This window comes from Macrosteles quadrilineatus, unplaced genomic scaffold (genome assembly GCF_028750875.1).
Source record: "Macrosteles quadrilineatus isolate MER2022 unplaced genomic scaffold, UCM_ALF_1.0 Scaffold_7__1_contigs__length_78375512, whole genome shotgun sequence".
NCBI classification, from domain to species: Eukaryota; Metazoa; Arthropoda; class Insecta; order Hemiptera; family Cicadellidae; genus Macrosteles; species Macrosteles quadrilineatus.
In genome coordinates this window covers 63262580-63286507 of record NW_026542600.1, presented here as the reverse complement: position 1 = coordinate 63286507, position 23928 = coordinate 63262580, and the positions used below count along the sequence as shown (strand labels likewise).

Genomic DNA, 23928 nt, shown 5'->3' with positions numbered 1-23928 from the left:
ATCAATGTTGGGATAAAACTAAATATGGCTTTTTCGTGATAGACAAGGAAAGGTCAAAGAATAATGGCAAATATAGATTTATGTTTGACCAATTCTATCAAGAGGATGGTAAGGGTAAATAAATGAAAGACTGGAGTTTTTTAACATTTGTATTTATTATATATCTACACATACAATTTATGTTTGATCAATTTTATAATGACCAAGCGCAAGAGTATTGATGCCATCTTCCAGAATGAACCTCTTGTCATCGTCAAAGGATAGTACTTTCTTATTCATGGTAAAAGTTTGAAGATGATGATTTGTAGATTTAATTCTTGTCACATTCTCATAGTAATCTTGCCCAGTTGCAAGACAGTTCAAATAATGTTGATGTCTGAGGAGATGTTTAACTGTAGCACCATCGGCTCCTTTAGCTTTCTTCACCTCTAAAACTTGCTTGTCTTCTTCATATAACCATTTTAGAGGAATATAAGAATATAACTTTGGTCTTAAACCACAATATTCATACATAATATGACCATCTAATTCGTCTTTAAACTTGCCTGTGACTTTTTTATTTTTATCAGAGTATAATAAATGGTCTTTACTATATCCAGAGGTATCAAAATAGTGCAAGTCACATTCTATTTCCTTATAAAAGTCCTCTGTAACTATAGAATACATTAAAGAATCTGTATCTGTCATAAGAAATCTTTTGTTCTTAAATTTTGACATATAATTATAATGGAAATCATACATTATTACTTTACTAATATCCAAAATGGTCATTCCCAAATATATTGGTTTATTAAACTTTACAACTAATTTATTTAAATGTATAGCATGTAAATTGTTATCAAACTTTTTGCTACAATCAAACCTTGGATTAGTGACATATTTTGTTAATAGTGACTCATCCTTGAGATATATATCACGAAACTTTCGTTGATTCATAATTGTTCGACCAAAGAGACTATTATTTAACAATTTGTAAAAGTCTTTTTCGAAATCAGTTTTAGCACATTTGCGTTTTTCAATATTAAAATTAATATAGGGCGCAAGCCATTTAGACTGTCTAAATTTTAAAATTCTATGGTATTTTGTAACAATCAAACCCAATTCCTCATATTTTTGTAATGCTTTATAATGTAAAATATATTTAGTTTTGTCATTTAAATTTGGTATTAATTTGCCATTCATTTTATCAGGTGCTAATGGATAGTCATTATGTAAATCATGTAAGCTTTTATCATATTTTAAATCAACTTCTAAAATGTATCCAAACTCATCATTTTGATTGTATTTGTAGTCTATCTCATTAGTCCAACGGAATCCATCCACAGGCAGTGGCTCGCACATTGCTGTAGAGTATAGTGAGTTACAGTCTAAATATATTAAATACACACTCTCTTGATTGGGGTCATAGTGTTCACCCATATATCTATTATTGGCTTTAGCGTAACGTGTGGAAATCATACTGACTCCTCCTCTAATCGCACTTTCTATGAACAAATGCATGTCAATATCTTGAAATAGTTGTAATTTTATACCAGTCATTCTAAGACAGGCCTCCCATGTTAATCCAGGAAGTGAATACATATGTACGGGGTCTAGTTTGTAATCCTTTAAACACAGGTCTCTAAATGTCTCAAACACATCAGCCAGTAGCAATACATCTGTTTTAAGATATAAATCATGATATTCTTGTAAATTATTTATATTAAAATGGGTCCAGACATTTTTAGCATGTTCGTATTCGTTGGAAGAGATATGTTCTTTAGTTAAAGTACTGTAAAATTTTTCAATTGGAGGTAGAGACTCTGCGAACTTATCTGGTCCCGTCATATATTCATATGGAAATACGCCTTTACGTTGTAGTAGTGGATTGTCTATGAATCTAAATGTATTTAAATTGGAAGCTAATTTGTATAATGGAAGGGACAGAAAGTTATAGGAATCTAAAAATATCAAATCATCAACAGAGAATGATATATATTTTTCCATATCTTTAGCTATACAATTTAATTTATGTTTATTAAACTTTCCCAAGTGTTGCATTATTAAATGTCCATCGTAATTTTTCAAGTTATGGAAGAATATTGGGATTTTCTTTGTTACTTTATAGTTTAAATTACAATCATTGTGGGCAGCTCCACGGTATTGCCCAGAGGAATGGCAATGATCTCTCACCCTATCAAAATATAGGGGCTTTTCACAAATGTGACAGTGTGTTGAGTTTTGGAAAGATACCTCTTGCTCAGGAGTCATTACTAGGGGAATGTATATTGCCATTTGATTTTTAATATAATCATAAGTCTCAAATAGCCTTTCGAAAAACACATCCATAACATTTATACCACTGTACAACTCTTCAGAAATAATTTTTGAATCTTTTACTACGACAAATGCAAAACCCGATGGAATATGTATATTGGAGTTTATAAAGCATTCAAAATCAGCATAAATTACATATGGAGCTTTAATTTGATATTTATAATTTTTAAATTGTAATATATCTTGTTTAGACATTTCCACTCTTTGCGCATCAAAATTCTTACAATATGTTATATGACGTTCTAATTTATCATTGGTGTAAAAATGTTGCAAACACAGCTTGCAAAAATGCTTCTTATTGTTATCTTTTGTACAATGGAACATTAACTTATCAAAATCACGAATTAAACAATAATGTGATTTACGACCTTCTTGTAATAATAATAAATCTACATGGGTATTACTATTCAGTTTGGTTGTTCTTAATGGATATACACATTTCTGGTCTTCAACTCCAAATACATTAACACTTATATTATTTTGTGTTTCAAATTTATCAATATCAGATATTTTTACGGGATATTTTTATATTTGTCATATTTAACTGACTTTCATAGGGTACATAATTAGAGACTCTATTAGCATTTTCATTGATACAATTCCTTGGATATAAAGCTGCTAATATCGACCAAAGGAAACATTTATTGTCAAAATTTCTTATATTTAGAACTGCATGTTTTGATTGAATACTCTCTAGTGTGGGGATATATGACTTTGGAGTTAGGGGTTTATACTTGTAAACATGCAGCTGCCAATACTTAGTATGGTCATATATCCAACCACTGCCTTGGGCTTGATATTTGTGAATGGATGCATCAATCTTTAAAAGTGCATTTTTAATTTGAGGCTTTAAATCTCTTTTCTCAATAATTAAGGTAGTAAGACTTCTAAAATCCGCTATACATTCTTTTTCATTAACTATTTTCCATTTTTATCCATTGAATATTTTATAAATTTAATTCTCCTAACTAAAGTCCATTTTATTGGCAGAGGACAAGACTTGAGAGCATTTTCAAGTTCAGCTCTAATTGATTCACCAACAAATTTTATCATTGTGTATGGACAATTGTTGCAAGAATTGATATGTCTTCTAAAATGGCCAACAACATTTTTCTTACAAAAATTACAAGTCTTGTGACTTTGTAATATATGTGATTTTAAAGCCACATTATTATCACAGATTAAATCACAAACCTTGCACAGTTTCACATTCATTTGATGAATTACCTTGTAGTGGCGAATCAGGTTACTTTTGGTGGAGAGCGACACGGAGCAGTGTTGACATGACGGCTTCATGTTTAGGAATGAGGACTTGGGCTGATGTCACCTCTATTTATAGATTTTCCGAAAATTTCAAAAATTTTAACCAGAAATTGTGAAATTTTCAAAAATTTTTAACCAGGAATTGTGAAATTTTCAAATTTTTTGCTAGAAATTAAAAATTTTCAAACAATTTAATTAGAAATTACTTCAACGGGAGGTCACCCACTCAAGACTTAATCAGTATTTGCCACTAGAGACGAGAAGACTGACCATGAGTCAGGAGCAAGAAGCCTGACCATAGGTCAGGAGCGCGCCATGAGCCGAGTTCGCGTACAAACCTCGCACTGTCAAGTTGATGATTTTGAGAATATACATGTGAATGGATGTGGATTTGAAATAGTAATGAAGTTATACAATGGTATTGAACATTTATATAGGCTTGTATTGGTCGAGAGCTGGATTTTTAAAAAAGTGGTCAAAAAAAGCTCACCATGTTATTCTTATGGGGAAAACGTGCCTAAAGTGATGTCATATTGCTAGTTCGCCTCTACTCTACATTTACACTTGTAAGGGTCAATAAATATAAGAAATAGCTTTTTTAGCTTAATATCGAATATATTTATGGGGAATAAGTAAGAAATAAGGTTTGACAATTTTATAGGGATATTTAGGCAAAAGATCAGGATTTTTGGTTTTAGTGGCCAAAAAATGATCCCATGTTATTTCTTATGGGAAAACGTGCCCCAAGTGACTTTAAACCCGTATATTATATCTACTTTCAGGAAACTCTAAGAGCCATGGTAAACATTTATTTTCAAAATTCCCGACCAATATCACTTTTCACAATTCTATACAATACCCTTTTTATCCCACTACAGGCTTTAGCATTTGAGTGAGTTTTATAGGAAACACAACCCCACGGTGATGCTCCAGTGATTCGCATTGAAATATCATTTAAGAATAACACTCGCATTTCCTTTCCGTTCACCTGTGGTGTTTTTGTCACTAAAGAGTTTTTAAATATTCTCTCTAGAATATTTAAAAAATGTTTAAATATTCTAAAAAGTAACAAGTATGTTTTAGGTTTTAAATATATTTAGTTTTTATTTGTTCACATAGTTAATCGTTTTTCTACATATTAATGAATTGTCGAAATTGTAATACGGAACATTAAACGATTATTGCCTTTTGTTGAATTATTAGGTTCAATTTGTAACTTTTTTATCCAAATTATCTACTACTTAAGGATTTTTTAAACTATATCGTAAATGCTCATTGAAAACTGTTATAAAATTATTTTTTTAGTTCAACATTACAGCGAATCAATATCAGACAATATTGATTGTCCGATGGAAATTTCAATCTAGCTGAATTTTTATACAATAGATATAACAATAAATAACAATAAAAACGGTTGCTACAATAAACTGTTTTAATAGGAAACTTTGTGCGGTCTGCTATATCACAGGTTTTGTAAAATCTTTACTCTTGTTTTTTACGTTGGTATAAGAAAATACTGAATTTATTACCTATATGTGTGTACCAAGAGGCACTCAAATTCAATTAACTTCAGACAAGCTATGAGTTCTATTGTTTTTTTTTCCTATCAGCCATGCTACTATACTATACGCTTTTTTACATGAGTAACTTCCTCGTATTTGACAAATTACAGCACTCTCATGAAAATTGTTTGTAATTATTTGAACCCATAAGATCTCTTTATTCACGTAATTTTCTCACTGTAACTTAAGAACAAAGAAATGTACAACAATGATGTTATTGCTTTGAGTAAAGCCAAAGTTACTAATTTGATCGTCAAAGTATTCATTTTAAGACATAACTAGTATAAATGCGACATGTATAAAGGGATAGGTTCATATTTTTAACTAACATATTAGACACTTCGTACACGCTACAAACTTAAAACTTCACTCCTGCAACAAACACATAATATGTAAAACTAACTCTGGGTCCCACTTGATTTCGACTAATCATAAAAAAGGCAGAATATCAAAATAATGGCAAGTTTTCAATAAGTGATTTAATTTTTTAAAATAATTCCAAATCATTCTTGATTCTTGCAATATTAAGTAAACCAAATTTAATCAGATAAAGTATAGGATGGTAGTAAAAAAATGAAATTAATTTTATCCACAATCCTTCATTGAAACTATTTTCCATAAATCAATATAAACTTATTTTAATTACTCTTTTTAACAATTTTGCTGTTGAATTGTTGCTCCACCATTTTATTCTGACTAATCAAAATCAAATGGGACTCGGGTGTTTTTCTTTTACATATGTATTTATTATAACTGTAGAGTTTCGAATTCGTAGCTTGTTCCACGTCTAGTATATTGGTTCAAAAATAACAACCTCTTCGTGTGTCGCCCTTTATATAAATACAAAATAAAAATCTTCTAAGAAGTTAATTCTTTTATTTAGCTTGTAAGCATTTTTTATAAACATCATTATTATTTTCTGTAGTATTTTTCTGTGTTTTTGCCATTTCGCATGAAAATTTATAGCTTTTAGTTTTAATTTCAGTCATTTCCTTTGTCTTTCTTTGTTTTTAATTGTGAAGATTATTTTGAAAACACCTTAAGATTCACATATGTAAGGGACATATTTTAAAGGTTATTGTTATTTCATGTCTTTTGGGGTTCACTGGCATCTTACTACTGTAAATGCCTTTTGATATTAGTTGTTATTTCACTTTATGCCTTTTGATGTTCGTTGTTATCTCTCTCTTTGCGCTGCGAGCACTAGTAGAAGCGCAGCGAGGCCGGGAGCGATTTGTTTCACCACAGAGAATCTCTTATCAGGAATCTCCGCAACTCAAGGTCTCTGATAAGGTCGAGTTCATTATTTAATTTCGAGAGCTTGCCCTTGAGAAGACAAAGCAAAGATTCCCTCGGTCTTGCTAGGTCAACCACGGCTTCCTGCCTTAGGACGCGTGTCTCTTAAGTTCGTTTCAATAACTTGATTTCTAGAAATCATAAAGTTATACCGTAAATTGGCAAACCATATACAGTATCAGGTACCCACACGTTAAAAATCAGGAGGTGAAAAGCAAATCTAGTGTAACCAAAAGATTTAAATGGTTTTAATGAAAAATGACATAGTATGTTCAGGATTAAGCAAGAGACGAAGTATCTGTAGCAATCTGAAATGGAAAAAATCCGAATCCACTCTTATGGGATTACTCCTCACAAACGTATTTCAATGGTCAACTATTTATTGCGAATACATTCATTACTATTATACGCCAAGAGATAAAATAATTCAATTTTAACTCCCTAACAAGTGATCTTCTATGGGACATTTCTTGAGTGATTGATTCAAGATGCCTGATTTTTACAATGAAAATAAGCTCAAGAAGCTAAACCGGTTCCGTCACTTAGGTCGTTCTCAATTTGAAACTAAAGCATTTTAAATGGCCCCAATTTTGACTTGTGACTTCAAATGGTGTCACTCAGATTTGCATTAATTAATCTACTTTTTGGAACGGTTGGTCATATATTTCACTACCTATGTACCAAGTTTCAACACAATCGCTTAAGAGTTTAAAAGTTATGGATGCATTTGTAAAAATCACATACACGCAGACATAAAACCAGACATTTTAGACGCATGTTGATATGTTCTTTTATTTTTCCTAAGGAAAAAATGCATACAATCTTTCCAGGGAGATTGTATACACCCTAAATATATATATATATATATATATATATAAATATATATATATATATATATATATATATAGAACGAAAATAATTTTGCCCTCTGGGAACATCAAAATGAAAAAGAAAATCGGTTCCGGGTCTAGGTTTTTCCGTACAGCCTACCTTAATAACTTCTTCCTTATGGAGAGTTCGCTGGGTAGGGTCGCCGGAAGACTGCCCCCCGGGTACTCGTTTCTATCATGTTTAGAATTATTTCATCATTAATGTTGGATAATAATGGTACGGTTCCTACACCATCAAAGGCCTATTCTATTTGCACACGAGTAGGATGTAATACGGTCAACAATGCTTTGCTCCTGGAGTCCCTTTTAACCTGTGCCGTGCATTGATAGAAGGCAGAAGCAGTACTTCACTGTATTGGTGTTGTCTCATTTTAGTTACAAGGCGCTTTAAAGTACGAGATAAGCTGGTGATATTGCCTGTCACGAATGGTTATACATTATTTCCTGCAAATTATTTTTTTATAGTAATACGATATAAGAAATTTATACGAATACGACATTTTTTAAATGTAGCTCGTGACATATGTAAACAAATTATGACCAATAGTAAAAATAATATAGTAGGTATTGAAACCTTATAATATAACAATACGTAATACTTGTGTTACAAGTAGGCCTAGTGTTTTCTGATACATAAATGCCACGCCTTTGATTGTGACCGAGTTGTAGAATTCTCTGGCACATGTTTTAATCATTTAGGAATATCTTAAACTTGTGTTTCAGGTATTGGATTACCAAATAATTTTCTTATTGTATACTACAACACTAAGTTTAACTTTTTAGTCAAGATGGGTTTTCAATTGATTTGTATACTTGGAAAGTATGTTTGTTTACACCCAAATCATTATTAATTAGTAAATCGGAAACGACAAATACAAATATGAGTACTGTGAGTATATGTGACCCGTAAGAAGTAAAGACTATTTTAATAGTAAAATGAAGTATTAGAATATAGAAATAGTCCTATTTCAGAATGAATATGCATCTGATCACTGATACGTAAAATTAACGAATAACACCCTCGACATAGGTCGAGAGTGTTATTCATCATAGGAAACCCTTCTGGCTTGACTAAAGTAGAATAACCATTCGGACACGTACAATTACTTATAGACACGTACAATTCGGTAGTAGAACTTTGGCATTTTCCAAATAGGGAATAAGCTATGTAGGTCTGTTTGTAAGACCTAGACTCGTGACCTCTATTTAATGTCCACAGACACCAAGACCATTAGCTCAAACTTGTATATATACTTTATATATATTTATATACGTGCCCGTTAGTGCGGAAACTTAAAAAAGTCATCCGATTTGGATGGAATTCGGTTCAATCGTATAAATCTAGGTTTTTACGAACCTAAGCGTATACTTAAAATCTATATTTTTTTGCCCCTGAGCTGATCTTGTGACTAAATCATTAAATAGTTACCTTCATCAATCAGCTCATAGTAGTATTACAATGTTACGTCTATGGTTTTGTATATTAACGACGCGACGCCACTGAGGCTGAACGTCTGATGATGGCACGAAGATGCTGAAACGGCCGTAATATTGTAATTCTACTATGAGCTGATTGACGAAGGTAACTCTATTTAATGATTTAATCTAAGTGTATACGTCTATTATGAGATACTATTATGAACATACAATGAAATATCTTACGCTCAAGTGTAGTTTTCACGCTTAACAGTTTACTTTTTATTAAAATAATCGAATAATTAGTTTGCTATAAAACAGTTCTGCAGATAGGTGAAGGAGAGCTCTTGATTACGTGGTGGGGTACCCTTAGATTATTTTGGGCCAAAAGGGGGGGGGGGTTGAATACGTATTTTCACTCTTGTGTGAGTATACCCCTTTTAACAATGTCTTTCTAATATCACAGATACTTATTTGGACTACAATATAAACACTTCAGCGAGATCTAGATAGTTTTTCACTGACCTGTTCTGTTTTGACATCGCCCGCTCATGAGGAAGAAGTCGAAGTCCGTGTCCTCCACCGGTTCATTCTCGGGCTTGCCCACGCTGATCTCACAAGTTCCGTTCCCCCGACTGCCGATCCTACAACGAATAAATATATTTTAGACTAGTATTAGTCAAAGGTCACACATAGAACGCATTTACTTGTCAAATTACTTAATTAATCACCTACAGACTCTTGGCTTATGAAAACAGTATCTCTGGAGAGGAAATGTGCCTAACTCAAATCATCAGAACTTAGTGATTCTGTGCATTTACTCTACAAAGATTTGAGCATGTCATTCAATAGAGAGCTGCAGCTGGTATAACAGTGACAGGATCATGACATGATGCATGGTGCACAAGGTTCTTGTCTTACAAGAGCCACAGTACCTTGAGAAGCTCATCTTTCGGGAGGAGGTCTTTCAGTGCAGAAACCTCATGGACGTATCCTGCTTCACTTTCCCAGAAGGAAACTCTTCTACTATGTTCCAAAGCTGTACAAAGATTTCCTCTCTGGCCTAAAATTTATTATTTTGAAAAGGAGTTGAATAAGAAACGGTGAATAAATACATATTATTGCATTTATTTATTTATTACTGTGCATTTGGGTTTGCAATGACAACGATCACATTTATATATGTCTAGAGTTCAATAAATTAGGCGACATTCAAACCTTTAAATGAATACTATTCATTTATGCGACTACAAAATTCTGTTTGGCAGACTTTTTTATGAGATACATATGGTTCTTTTCTCTAAAATTAATATGAGTATAAATACGTTCTTTCCCGCGGTCTATGTCTATATTAGACTAAAACACATATTTCCTTTGCTCAAAGACAAGGAATTTTCTTGTGATATACATTATGTGTATCTTATGACAACTTATCTTATGTGTATCTTATGATGTGTAGGTATGTAGTATACTTGTTTTAAGTTAAATCTATCTGTTTGAACAAATCAAATAAATTTTTCTGCCACCATTTACTTTGTGGCTGTTCCAGAATTGGAACAGTATATGTTCTTTGGATATTCGTTTCGTATTAAAATATGGTAAATATTTCGGCGAAGAAGAAATAGCTAGGTCATACACAAGCGCTTCACAAGGAAAGACTTTGTTATTTTAAGCTTAAAAGTACTTCCGGTTGATTTCATTAGTGTTTCTACAAATGTTAACTTTTAATCCAACTAAAACCAACGTAAGTTAAATCATTGCTCAATCAAACGACCATGTTACTTTAAAATAGTTGTTGTCCTCAAAATGGAAGACGCGATCAAAATTATTTGAATTGCCAAGATAAAAGAATCAGCACGATTTACCAAAGTGAAGAATCGCTATCGTTCAGTCCACCATATCTTAAATCAGTGGTGAAATCTAAACGTTTTTAAACGTTTTTAAAATCTAAACGTTCTTAAACGTGGTGAAATCTTTATTCGTTCTCAGGAGTTGAGCACCCAAGAACTAGATGTTTCAAGTGATTTGAAACATTTACATAACTCATCAACAATTTTGCCATGACTTTGCTTTGTAAAATATATGCATTCAAACAGTCAACACCTTACTACGGAGTACATTTTTGAGGCTGGAAGAAATCATAAATAATATAATATACACCTTTGTGTTTTCATACTCATTGTTATTAAATTGTTAGAGGAGATATACAACTCTATACCCATCGATGTAACTCTACATACCACTACCACGTTGTAAATATAAATACATTAAAAATTTTAAATGTGGTTTTCCTTAAATCACGCAAAAACTAAAAAGTAAAAAAAAACTATGCAGGGCATACGCACCAATTCAACAATGACCTATGGAATTTGAACTTGTGGAGTATAAACACTTTACAAATTTACAATGTCAAAAAAAAACTGGGTAATCTAAAACGTAAATTGGGATCAGACAATTGGGAACTTCAAAGTTTAACATTGGAACAGACGACTCGCAACTCCAAAATTTACGGTGGAAACAGAAACTCCTTTGAAGGGGTAGATTTGCAAACTTTTCCCAAATTGACATTTTATTTATAATGGAAGCAAAACTGCGATTATTTTGCTAAATATTTTAAAACCACTATCTTCAAACACCTGTTTTATATAAAGATTCCTCAAATATGAGAACAGTCGATATAATAAATCATCATTTAATTAGGTAACATAGGATACCATAAGCATTCCATAAATAAATTTAATAAGTGGTTTAAACACGATCAAGTGTTTTCTTGACAAACAACTTCAACGCGCACTAAAAGTAACTTTGCTTGATGGCTTACTACATATTCCCTACTTTAACTTGAAAACTATTTAGAGAGGTTTAGAGATTTAGAGGACTACTTCATTATCAATCGTTAAATATTAATTTTTTTAATACTTACAATTATTATAATTATATTTTATAGTTGAAGGAAACCGAATGAATATAGATCGGTTGTAAACAATCTGGGCATAAACGATTGTATAGTTTATGGCTTTATCGGCTATTATCGACAATTACATCAATATACATAAACTCTGACATTTTTGTTATTCACAATCGGAATACTAGAATGTATTGTGAGCTTAATAAATCACATAATATTATTTTTCCTAATAAATGTTCCATATGCATGCATAAAATAGTTTGAATGGCGAATCCATTATGTTTAATTTGTTTTAAACTTATTAATTGACATTAATGGAAGACTGACAACGGTTTGATTTAAAACTACAAGCACTGGATACATAATAATATTCAAATATACTCTCAGCTAAATATCAACCCAGAAAAAAATTGTTAAAACAAAATCACACTTTTAAAGACTTTAATCAGAATCTTTGTGTTTTACTTTTTATTACAAGGATTAATTGTTACCGTAAATTCTTTTCAAATAGCACACCGAATTCCCTGTGTAGGTTGCCATTTGATTGATTGATCGAAGGGTCAGACCGTGTCCCAAGGTACCCATTAGTACTCAGTTGGCCATTAGTACAGAACAGGTCTGCAGGTCCCTCGACTATATAAATCAATTAATTGCACGATTTCCTACAATCAATTTTCCTTTGCGAAGATTTTCTGATATAATAATAGGCCTATGGTGTCGATTGACGTTCGCAATAAGGATTTGACTGTTTTGACAGCTGGGGATGCGTTCAGATAACAAAGCCTCTGATCAGCTGATCAGCTGAATATCCATTGTGACACATGACCACAGAACAAATATAGTGATTCATTCGTTATGCTGTGATGTGACTACAGAATAAAGAGTGGAATATGTAGACAAGGAGGGAATAATGTCTTCTCTTCATTCTGTGTTATGGCATCGATTTGCACATTTTGCCAACAATTAATACAGTATAATATTGTAGTCTATCATTTATTATAAAATTTGATGTTAATTCGTACTTCACGTAAGCATAATTAATTAAAACAACAGTTATGGAAAAAAACAGTACTAATAGCCTACAGGATATACATTAATATTTTTTATCGATCCCGTTATAATATGTTATTGGGGTTCCCAATGGGACTTTTCAACTTATACTATCTTGTTTGAAATCAATTTTAGAAGTTATAAAGTGTAATGGATCTTTAAGCGTTGGGCTCAGCCAGTATGATAACTTCAAACCACGCCTTTGTTAAGTACCCGATGTGGTAATAATTTTGTTCTGGACATAAATACACTTTTCATCGCGATGCAAAAATACACACATACAGATTATAGATCTTTAGTAATATTAACCTAGTTTTAGATCACTCTTTAAAAAATCTACTTTACAACGTATATGGTTTCATGATCGTCGCCTTTTTTTAGATACATACTCCTAAACATATATTTAAATATGTATAAATACTTCGTAGCTTACTTTATTTGGTTTAACATTTTGTAATTATTTGTAAACTTTACAGAATCACAGTAATCACAGAAAGTTTGTAAACTTTCTGTATTACTCTTCATATTTTTGGTGGCAGGTTTGTACTTATCTGTGAAGCATTTTTCATCAAATCATCAGGAATGTTAGACATATTTTGAGCAATTTCAACCACGTACTATGCTAAAAACACAGCAAAACAAATTAATGTCTGTTTCTGTATACATGTAGATTGTGCAACAATGAAAACATCTGATTTCAATCATTAAAATAAACCGTAACAAAACACTAGCGTGAGTAGTGGATAGATGGAGAATTAATTGAGAGAGAGAGGGCAAGTAAATTTTTAGAGAGGGAAAATCAGCTGGTCGTTTTTCCCTTGCTCTAAATTATTAGAGCTTAAAAAACAAGTACTTTCGGTGATAAGTGTTGTCAAAATAGCTACTTTCGGTACGGATTGATGAAAATGCTATTTAATTTGACTTACTAAATTTTCTTTAACATGTATTGCAAGGAAAAGTAGGCTGTATACTGCAACAATTCAAACACAAAAGATATCAGTTTCAAACATATGGTTAAGTACAATAATGAGTATTTTATATTGTTAAATCCTACGTTAACTAATATTATTTAAGACTTAAATAAACAGATTTGTAGTATACTTTCAAAAATCAAATATTTACACTATATTTTGACCAAAACAATACTCAAATAAAATATAGAAATCTGGACCATAATGCATACTAAACATCGTAATTTCCATTGATAATTTAACCTGGTACTCTTTCATTACTAATTCACAAGTAGGCCCTACTCTTGCAAAGAGCTGTACTTTATATAATCGGGATTTTTTATACTTTTCTTTACACATATAGTTAATTAACCCCTAAATAAAGTTAAATTAAGCCATAAAACCCCTTTGTCTTGTATAATCTTGATTTATGTTACCACATCAAGATAGTATACAGGATGACATCACTTCACGGTGGTTGATTACCTAGACCTTGGTCTGACATCACCCTGCGGGACAGAGGATACAAGGTATGTTCGTGACTATCGCCAATTCTTGTAGTCAGCCATAACAGAGTCAACAGTTCTGCTGTTTGAAGAAGGAATAGTCGACTTGAACCTATATTTTGAAAACTTTGAACTTTACGTGTAATGGATATTTGCCAACTGGAAAACTCTACAGCTTCAACTTGACATGTTTGAATGGTAACATCCCGTAAAGAACTAAAATAAACGGTATCAGTATTCTGAGACATACTTTCTCCCATTAGCTTGTCAAAAATCTTTATCATGGGTAAGCGGTGGGAGTAAATATATTTTATAGTTAAAAATCACAAAAGTTGCAATAACTTTTTAATTATAAGGATTATGACATATTAATTTTGATCAAAACCAGCTTTTTTCCAAAAATCCGATTTTTTGTTATTTTATGTTTTTTATGGGAAAATAACATAAGTTACAATAACGTTTGAACCGTAATTTTACGGAAATGGGATATGTACCATTTTAATCAGAATTTAAAGGACTATAACATACTAAATTGTCATGAAAATCGTTCAGGCCATTTCGAGGAAATCCGATTTTTCCGTTACTTTATAGGTTTTTATGGAAAAATCCCCATTAAAAATCAAAAATTAAAAAACACCTGGAGATACCATGGATTAGTACCTACATACCAAATTTCATCAAAATCGGATCACAGGTGTGGTCTGTAGCTCAGTACACATGCCACACATACAGACACACACACAGACATCACCACTTTTTTGGGTTCAGGGGGCCCAAATTGGGTATATCCATTCAAAAATCAAACTCGAAAATGTTTACATAAACAATACTTTCTCCATATACTTTGTATAATGAGAGAAAGTAAAAAAACATCTAAGACCTCTGCAGTCTGAACAAACTACTGATAACTCTAATATACTTTTATACTTTAAATACTTTACAATGAATCTGCGACCATACAAAGTAGGTATTTTAAGCCAAGTATGAATGGACATGAGTGTAGGATGACTGGCACGAGCTTGTAGTCTAGTTAGTGAATAAGGCCGACATATTACTTAGGCACATAGACACGCCACTCTGTGAACCGGGAGCAATGCTTTCAAAAATAGGAACATCAAACTAGGTAATCCACAGTTCTTTACTAGTATACCTGTCAACTAGGAACTCTGTAGCCCAGTCTGGTCTGGGATCGCCCAACTAAGAACTCCACTCTATCACCTGGATAAATTGTCTTCAGTTAACAAATTCATTATAAGACATGTTTTAGTTTTTTTACTCTACTTAAAGTAGGCTTGCAGTTTCTGGTAATAGACTAAGATATTACGTGGAATTACTATGGAGTTTCTTAGTAAAAGTTTCACATCTTAAGTTTCGTCTTTCTTGACGTACAGGGATCAGTAGCCTAAGCGAGTAAGTGTTTGGCTCATACGGGGTTAATTAGTGTTTTATTGTCCAAAAGGTCAGTTTCAAATAAACCACTCAAATGAATATTTCTGAGTTAAAGAAATATTTTTAAAGTTAAAATAATGTTTTATCCCAAAGAGAAAATGATAAAATAAATCTCTGTATAACAGCTCTAAGTCAAGGACAAAATCGTTATTTAGCATAGGATTAAGAGAGAAACCTATACTTGTGGGTTTCATTCATTTTATCTGAGTCAATGGGAGAATGAAAAATGAAAATTGAAGTTACTCCCTAAAATACCCGATTTAGGGACTGTTACCGAAGTAACCACAACATTGGCAACGAAATAGAACTTAATGTAATTGTATGGCTTACGATAGTATGTTTAGTCGTTTGTTTGAAATTTATGTAACGGGATAGGAGAGCGAATAGCTCGAGCTTTCCTTTTCGTTTAATAGGGCGTCACTCAGCACCAATTCACATACAACTACTGCTACTCTATAATCCATTTTAAGGCAATAGACAAAGATTGTTATCTCTCGGTAATTATTATCTTAATGCTTTGTCTATCAAATAAAGGTTTTATTTTAAATAAAACTGTTAATGCTGTCTGTTGTCAAACCTAACTATTAAAATAAATATTTATTATGCAAATAAAATCAATTATGGAAAATATTCGGTATATAGAACACAAAAAGAAGTATGAATAAAACAATTGTCAGAAGCAACTTGGCAATTTCAAAGAGGCCCTGGGGCACGTAAACGTTTTATAAACTCCCAGTTACCGAGCAGGATTGTTTGGATTACATTGTATTTTAAGTGTCGTTATCCGCTAATGGTTTATGTATTTTAGCGGTGAACGTTTTTATTCAATCTATGGTTTTATATTGTACTAGGCAAAGTGTTGTTTTATAAAATGTATGTGTCTATGAGGTACAGGGTGGGGAAATGAAAGCGCCCCAATTTATAAACAGTACAAACTCAATAATATTCACCCTATGGATATAAATAGCACACCAAAACACAGCTTATCTTTTGCCATTTTAACTTAACAAAGTCATTTTTCCATTGCTTGAGAACAAAATCCTACAAGTGACTTCATTGTCTTATTTGACATTCCTTTTTAGCCATTTGAAACTCCATCAAATACTCCTCCAGCACTTCTTCAGGAATCACTTTAGTTTTTGGACTATCCTTAGCTTCGGTTCAAGCAAATCAGTGGGGTGACTTTGAAAAACCTAGAACGTCAAGAAGCTTATTAGAACAAACCCCCCTCTCAAAAAAATCAGCTTTCAACAACAAAAGCTTCCTGGCAAATCTCTTCGGACTTTGAGTTACTGGGACTCATATTCTTTTAAAATTTGCTGGTGTACAAAGAGTTTTGCGGCACACACCGATTTTTTTTAAGCGATTATCCTAAATAATTTTACCCAGTTCAACATTGTTTTCCAATCTGGAACAGCGCCATGTTGGCCAAGGATGGAATACGGTCCAAATAATCTCTGGGGTTTTTCACAAGAACCACTATTTTATAAATAGGTTTCCACATCAAAATCTCAGTGTTAATAGCCTCAGGCATAATATTTACTAAAATGACATAGTTTAATTGATGTTTTAAGCACAGCTGATCATTCATTGTTGCAACAATTAACATGTGACAGGCAAAACAAATTGTAGTGTTCTCATTGCCTCACCCTGTACAAGTATAAGTATACTCCCCATTTTGTAAACATTGTTCATACAATACTAGTAAAATAATTTCATATTTTTGGTAAATTAAAAAGTACGTTAGTGTACTGACGTCAACAATAGCATTCAATTTTTTCTTCATTTAGCAAAAAAACTCATTGTAGTGAAATTGTTATTTTTCTTGACTATTGTTTGGTGTTATTTGAAGGATTATTGATGATATTTTCCCCTTTGAAAATATCCACAGTGATTTTTGCTAACATAAAGTAACTCTCGCCAAAAATTAAAAATGGAGGCTCTTACGGTTTTATAGTAATGTAGGCCACAACTTAAAACAAAAACAATTAAATACTCTGGAATTACAATGTTAAATCCTAAAGGGGGATTTCGTTGGTTGATTTTCTATTTTATTTAAGAAAAAATGCAAAATAACTTTTAGTCAACTATTCCTTAAGCCTCAAATTCAGCTTCCTATTAGTATTTTCTAGAGTGGTGCGATTGGATTGATCAGATAATCAGTACTCATGTAATAATTTCCAAAATTATAAACCAATTATCTAACATTTGAAATTAGAGCTGGGGTTTAGCGAAATCTCGGTTTAATTAAATCGTCAAATCCTCATATAGTCCGCACCAACGACACTCACAAATGGGTGGGGATTAACCTTTGGATTATTGTTGCTTTTAACTCTGAACAGAGTAAAGTTCAAATCAATCAGCACAGATTTATTTTCCATTTAGATTTTAATGTTTATTTCATTTGTTCCTTGTCTCATTTTCTATATCTTATGGTATTTTGGACCAGAAGACACTATAAGGAATGTAATAACTGTATGGAGGTGTTTTTGTGAAAAAAGTTGTTGATATAACAACTGTCTAAAATATAAAAACGTATAATCCACGAAAATAAATCAAAGCACACTAAGAAAATGCATCAGTAGTTCATAAAAGGGCTGCAACTAACAAGTTTCGCAATTAACATCATTAAGTAATTTATAATTTGACTCTGAATGCACAACTGCGCCTTTATGCAAAATACGTTGTTCGTCAAGTGTTTGTCAAAGCACTCTTGTTATCTGTACTTTGAATCGTTAGAGAATATTTACAATTGTGTTACACTCATGCATAACAAACTATAAATTTATACAGGGTGTCCCACGAGAGTTGTCTGAAATTGATTGCGAAAAAACAGCTTAACCTACAAGGATGAAATTAATTTATTTTCCACTAAATCGACCCCAAGGAATAACTTTAAAATATTTTTAACTTTTATCCGATACAGGGTGCCAAAAACTGAGAGTCACTATTTCGAAACCAGGAATTTTCAAATGTAAACGTATGTTATGTTATACACCATTTTTAAGGTATTTAAAAGAAAAACATTTTTGCAAAAACATAAATTAATTATCTTGTTCCGTTTCAAAATGGCGGCAGTTTTTTTTTTATCAATATTTTTTTAATACTCTGTGTTTCCTATACAAATGCACTTAGCCCTTCTCCGGTTGAATTTTCTTACTTATTATGAAGTTAGCTTTACTACAATATGCTACAAGTAAAAGTTTTTAGAAACGACAAAAATTCAAAATACCCCCGCCGCAGCAAACGTGCCGACTAAGCGAATTTCCATTTGTCTGAATTGATTTTCAGTTAAATATATTTTAATAACATTAGGTTTAACGAGTACCTAGGTTTGCTGCTACAAGGAAACTAATAAATATTGATAGCTTAGTAAAAAATAAATAAATTTGCCAAGTTTGATCAAAATATATCCATAAACAAGCAAACTACAACATTTGACAATATTCTCCATAATGACATGGGAATTTTGAATTTACAATTTTTTTAATTTTCTTCGTTACTAATAATCGAACAAAAATACTTTTATATACTAAATTTTTTTTAAGCTCTTTAAAAAGGTCTAAAGAGAAATCGGGAAATTTTGTGTTTTGAGGGTCAAAAGTGAGAAAAACCAATTTTTACCCCATAAAACCTCCCGTAAAGCCCCGTTCCCATTTTCCGATCGTGCTGGTTCGCGAACTCATTCAAGTCCCGCTTTACACCTTTAAACCAAATTTCATCAAAATCGAACAAAAATTACTCAAGTTATCGCGTTCACGGACTTATATATACTTATATATATATATATATATATATATGTATAAATTTGAACGAATGGTGTTTTTGGCCTCTGGGGGACATCAAAATGAAAAAGTAAATCGGTCCCGGGTGTAGGTCTTACCGTGCCACCTACGGTAATAGCTACTTCCCTATAGAGAAATTCGCTAAAAGATTATTTTTGAAAATTTGTAAATGCCCATTGTTCAAAATGTTCAAATAGAAACATATGTCAAAAGTCACATCATTTTATAGGTTTTTTCATTCTGAACAACTTTGTAATTTATACTTACTTTGTATCTTTTTTAGCTTTTGTGCAAATAGCAATAAACCTAATTTTCCTATATCAAATGCATGTTATTTGGGTTTAACACTGAAATGTTTTTTTCTTAAATAGTGCCATTTTTAAGTTATTCGTTGGGGTCGATTAAGTGGAAAATTATTTTATTTGATCCTTGTAGGTTAAGCCGTTTTTCCGTAATCAATTTGAGACACCTCTCGTGGGACACCCTGTATAAATGATTAGTGTTTGTTGTATACTTTATTTCTTGCTTTACTAATATATCAATAGAACCTAATATAAAATATTATAAACCGTATTAAACATACAGATTAAACATACTCCCCTATAGATTTGATTGTCATCCTGATTGATCAGCTGAGACCGGTTTTAGGTATGTTTCTGTTCGGTTATGTAGACAGCGTTTTGATATTTACTAGTTTTTTATCGTCACTTAGAAAACTTAAATTTATTTTAATAAAATAATACAGCATATATATATTTAAACTATGACATTCTACGGTCACCATGTTATCCTATGTTATTGTAACAAAACAGTAACGCAAGCACTGTAAATGTAATATATTCAACAATTTATTTTTGTAAAAGTAGTCTAAAGGTTATCTATGGGTTGATGTTATTTTCCTTTGTGTAGTAATTTGGTTCCTGCACACCAGTTTTGATTTAAATGGACCTAATTTAAGAAATATGTGGTTTCTATAATTATTATGCAATATTTCAATTTCTGAATAAATAGTATTTCGTTGGTTTATCAATTGAACAGATAAAAACATAGTCTACGTCAGAGGGCTCTCCTAGACACCCAACATAACTGGACATGACACCAACTTCAAAATAAACTTCAGACCCTACACAACAAAATAATCAATAGCAGTATTCAAATTAAACTGTATACATAGGTTAATTGGACTTAGGGATAGAATGGTTTAGTAGCATTTAAAGTTAACCATATGTACAAAACGATATAATAATTCCAATCTTGTAGATAATTAAAATACCCCAAATACTTATTACCAATTATAAAACTGTTGCCACTAAAAATCAAACTAGATCGTGCAATAATTTATAAGCATTCCTAATTGGCCCGAAGGTCTCCAACGCATATTAGGCAAACATTGAGGGTCTGTGGTGATCGATTTCCACGGTTCCGATTGGAAAGTTAAGCTTTGAGTGGGGTCTCCTTGAAACTATAACCACCTTCACAGTGCAACCGAGTACTAGGGTCCTAGGTCAACGGTGAACTCTGACATCTGACGCTCAGGGTGACACAGTGCCACAGTGTCACAGTGCCACGGTGTCACGGTACAGTTCACCAGACCGCGATCTTGCTGTCAACAGTTATGTCACTGTCAGGGTTAAATCGTTTGTCACGTGGTCTCTATTTACAGTCTTTAGCATTCGAAGTCTTCACTGTGACAAAAATAGCTGCGATAACCCAGCCTAATATAAAAGGCATTCTAAGCCAATAAACACAACATTTGGTGAGGTTTTAGTCATTAAAAGGTGATTACTAAAATATGTATATTTTTTATTAAAACCTTTTAGCATACGTGTTGCTAACAATATTCTATGATAGACGTAAAATGAATTATTGGATTTTCTAAGGCTCATCGTGAGAGGTGTTTATGGTATTTATCAACTATAAAAATTTTGGGACCTCTCCCGTTATATGACCATGAATTTTTCAGGTTCAAATGTTATAATTGGTCTAAAATCCTCTTTAGGACAAAGTAAGTTTGTGATAGGTTAAGTTAGGTTAAAATCAAACGTGTTGCATACAATTTATATAGTGATAATTGTGCAACGGATAAGATTTTAGTTGAGTATTGCAATGGTTTTACGTTATCTTTAGATTTTTATCGTTGAAGTAAGATTTTTATTGAGCCTCGACCACAAAAGAATAGAGAGAGGGATTAGCCGGATTTCGGAAAAATGGCCATCCTTATCCAGAAAATCTAGACACTATTACCACTGATAAAACTTACTACTAAGATAACCCTGTGTTTTCTGTTACGTCTTCCCTAGTAGGCTACCGTTATAGGGGTTGAGGAAGTCAATAATATACACTTTCGAAGTATTTAACAGTTTAAAGCTAAGTCCTAAAGGATCTAAATTTTCATTCTTGTCTTTTGAGCAAATTAATAGAACCATATTAAAATACAATTGTAGAATGTAGACAACATTACGAAATGCTACGAGAAGCTTAGTTTTGTCAGTACAGTATAAACTCGTATGTCAGGGTAAAAACCTATATAAAATGACAATAAATGAATTTTAACAATAAATAAACCTCTAAATGGCTTTCGGTTGTTTTTACCTATGTCAGAAATAGCCTATAGATAGAATGTTTATGAATTTTATCACTACATCTATGTATAAATTAAAGTAACGATATAATTACCATATCCCTCAAGGATTTATAAGTAAAACCCCAATATAAAATAATTCTTCACAACCATGCATTCTTCACGTTCATGTGTTAAATTAAATCCGATCACAGATCATGGTTCTTTTGATTTTGAACCGATAGGTAGTTCTGCTTGTACATATTTTATTTATTGTAAATTATATAAAGAATAGTAATTATTACCACGTAGACTATTCGTAGAGCACAACATATTTAGTTACCAGAATTACCATTCTAAACTAAATACATTAATTTAAAGCACTAAGTACACCTTCGTGGTTCGATTTAAAATTTACTCTGAAATGATACGACAGTATAGCAAAGATTAATTGTTATTTTCACTGAAGTTAATGTAATTGTTATTTATACAGGAAGGCTGCAATAGCAATCGGGTGTAATGACAACAGACAAAATGTAACTCGTTTGTTTGATTGTCAGTAAAGGTTTACAATCAAGTATAACCCTTTTAACGGCAACTGTTACAATGTTGCTTACAATGAACTTGGAAGTCTGTGCCGATTAGTGATAATGGTTTTGAAAATAGCCGTGCCAAGAAAATTGTTTTCTATCTAGTTTCGTTAAATGAGTTATCGTAAAAACTGTGTAAGCACTTTACAATAGTATATTACGTTACTAGTCCTGAAAATAAGTGTTTACCGGACGAGTGTTACGGGATTACCATACGAGTCCGGTACACACATTTTGGACAAGTTACGTACGATAGTTTACGCCATACTACTAAATCTGTACGGATATTTATATATTACCACTAACTAAAGGACTAAAAATCACTAGTCATAACCTCTAAGAGAGGTTATGTTTTCGTTTATAACCACTCAGTGCCACCCAAATACAGTATAATAAGCTGATTGGTGTAGGTAAAACTCATTACAGTACAGTAGTACGTAATTAAACCACATTTGATTAAGCTGGCGGCAAACAGCTCTTTTATCCTTGCGTGGGAAGTTCGTCAAAATAGTATAGTGTGTCGTAATATTATATTACGTTACTAGTCCTGAAAATAAGTGTTTACCGGACGAGTGTGGTCGTTCCCGTGCGAGACGAAGTCGAGTACGGGATTACCATACGAGTCCGGTACACACATTTTGGACAAGTTACGTACGATAGTTTACGCCATACTACTAAATCTGTACGGATATTTATATATTACCACTAACTAAAGAACTAAAAATCACTAGTCATAACCTCTAAGAGAGGTTATGTTTTTGTTTATAACCATTCATTGCCACCTAAATACAGTATAAACACCTGATTGGTGTCCGGTAAAACTCATTGCAGTACAGTAGTACGCAATGAAACCCCATTTGATTACGCTAGCGGCAAATAGCTGTTTTCTAGACTAAATCCTTGCGTGGGAAGTTCGTCAAAATAGTGTAGTGTGGCGTAAAAGCGTTTTTGCCATTATAAATTAACAATGATAATTTGAGCTTCAACGTCACCCCCTGTATTTCATCAAAGTTCACATATTACTACTTAACATTTGGCAAGTGATATCGGACGACACATATTTGTGACTTGTGAGAACGTCATTTGTGCGGAATGTATAGCAAGAATGTTCGAACCATTTTGTTTGCTTTGACACTCTCTGCATCATTAGTTCAACTTGTCGGGGGTTTCTGTTAAAACAAATTGAAACTTGGAAACAAACACTCCACCGCCGTTTGCATCTCCACTAGATCTACAAATAGCATCGTATTTCCCTTCAGTATTCTGTCCATTGAGATTTGCCCCTATTGGGAATATACATCTGCAATTCGAATGGATTCATATTTAAATTCATGCTCATATGGGATGTATGGAGTTTCATTATGAGATGAATTAGAGATAAATATGA

General features: G+C 32.3%; 1 protein-coding gene across 1 annotated transcript in view; it reads right to left on the bottom strand.

Annotated features, from left to right (window-relative positions):
- The window catches only part of LOC128999047 (uncharacterized), a 120965-nt gene that overhangs the window by 61863 nt on the left and 35174 nt on the right, over positions 1 to 23928 (bottom strand). The window contains exon 6 of the mRNA XM_054425404.1: positions 9269 to 9387. Within this exon, the coding sequence (XP_054281379.1) occupies positions 9269 to 9387 (119 nt within the window). The remainder of the gene's footprint in view (positions 1 to 9268; positions 9388 to 23928) is intronic.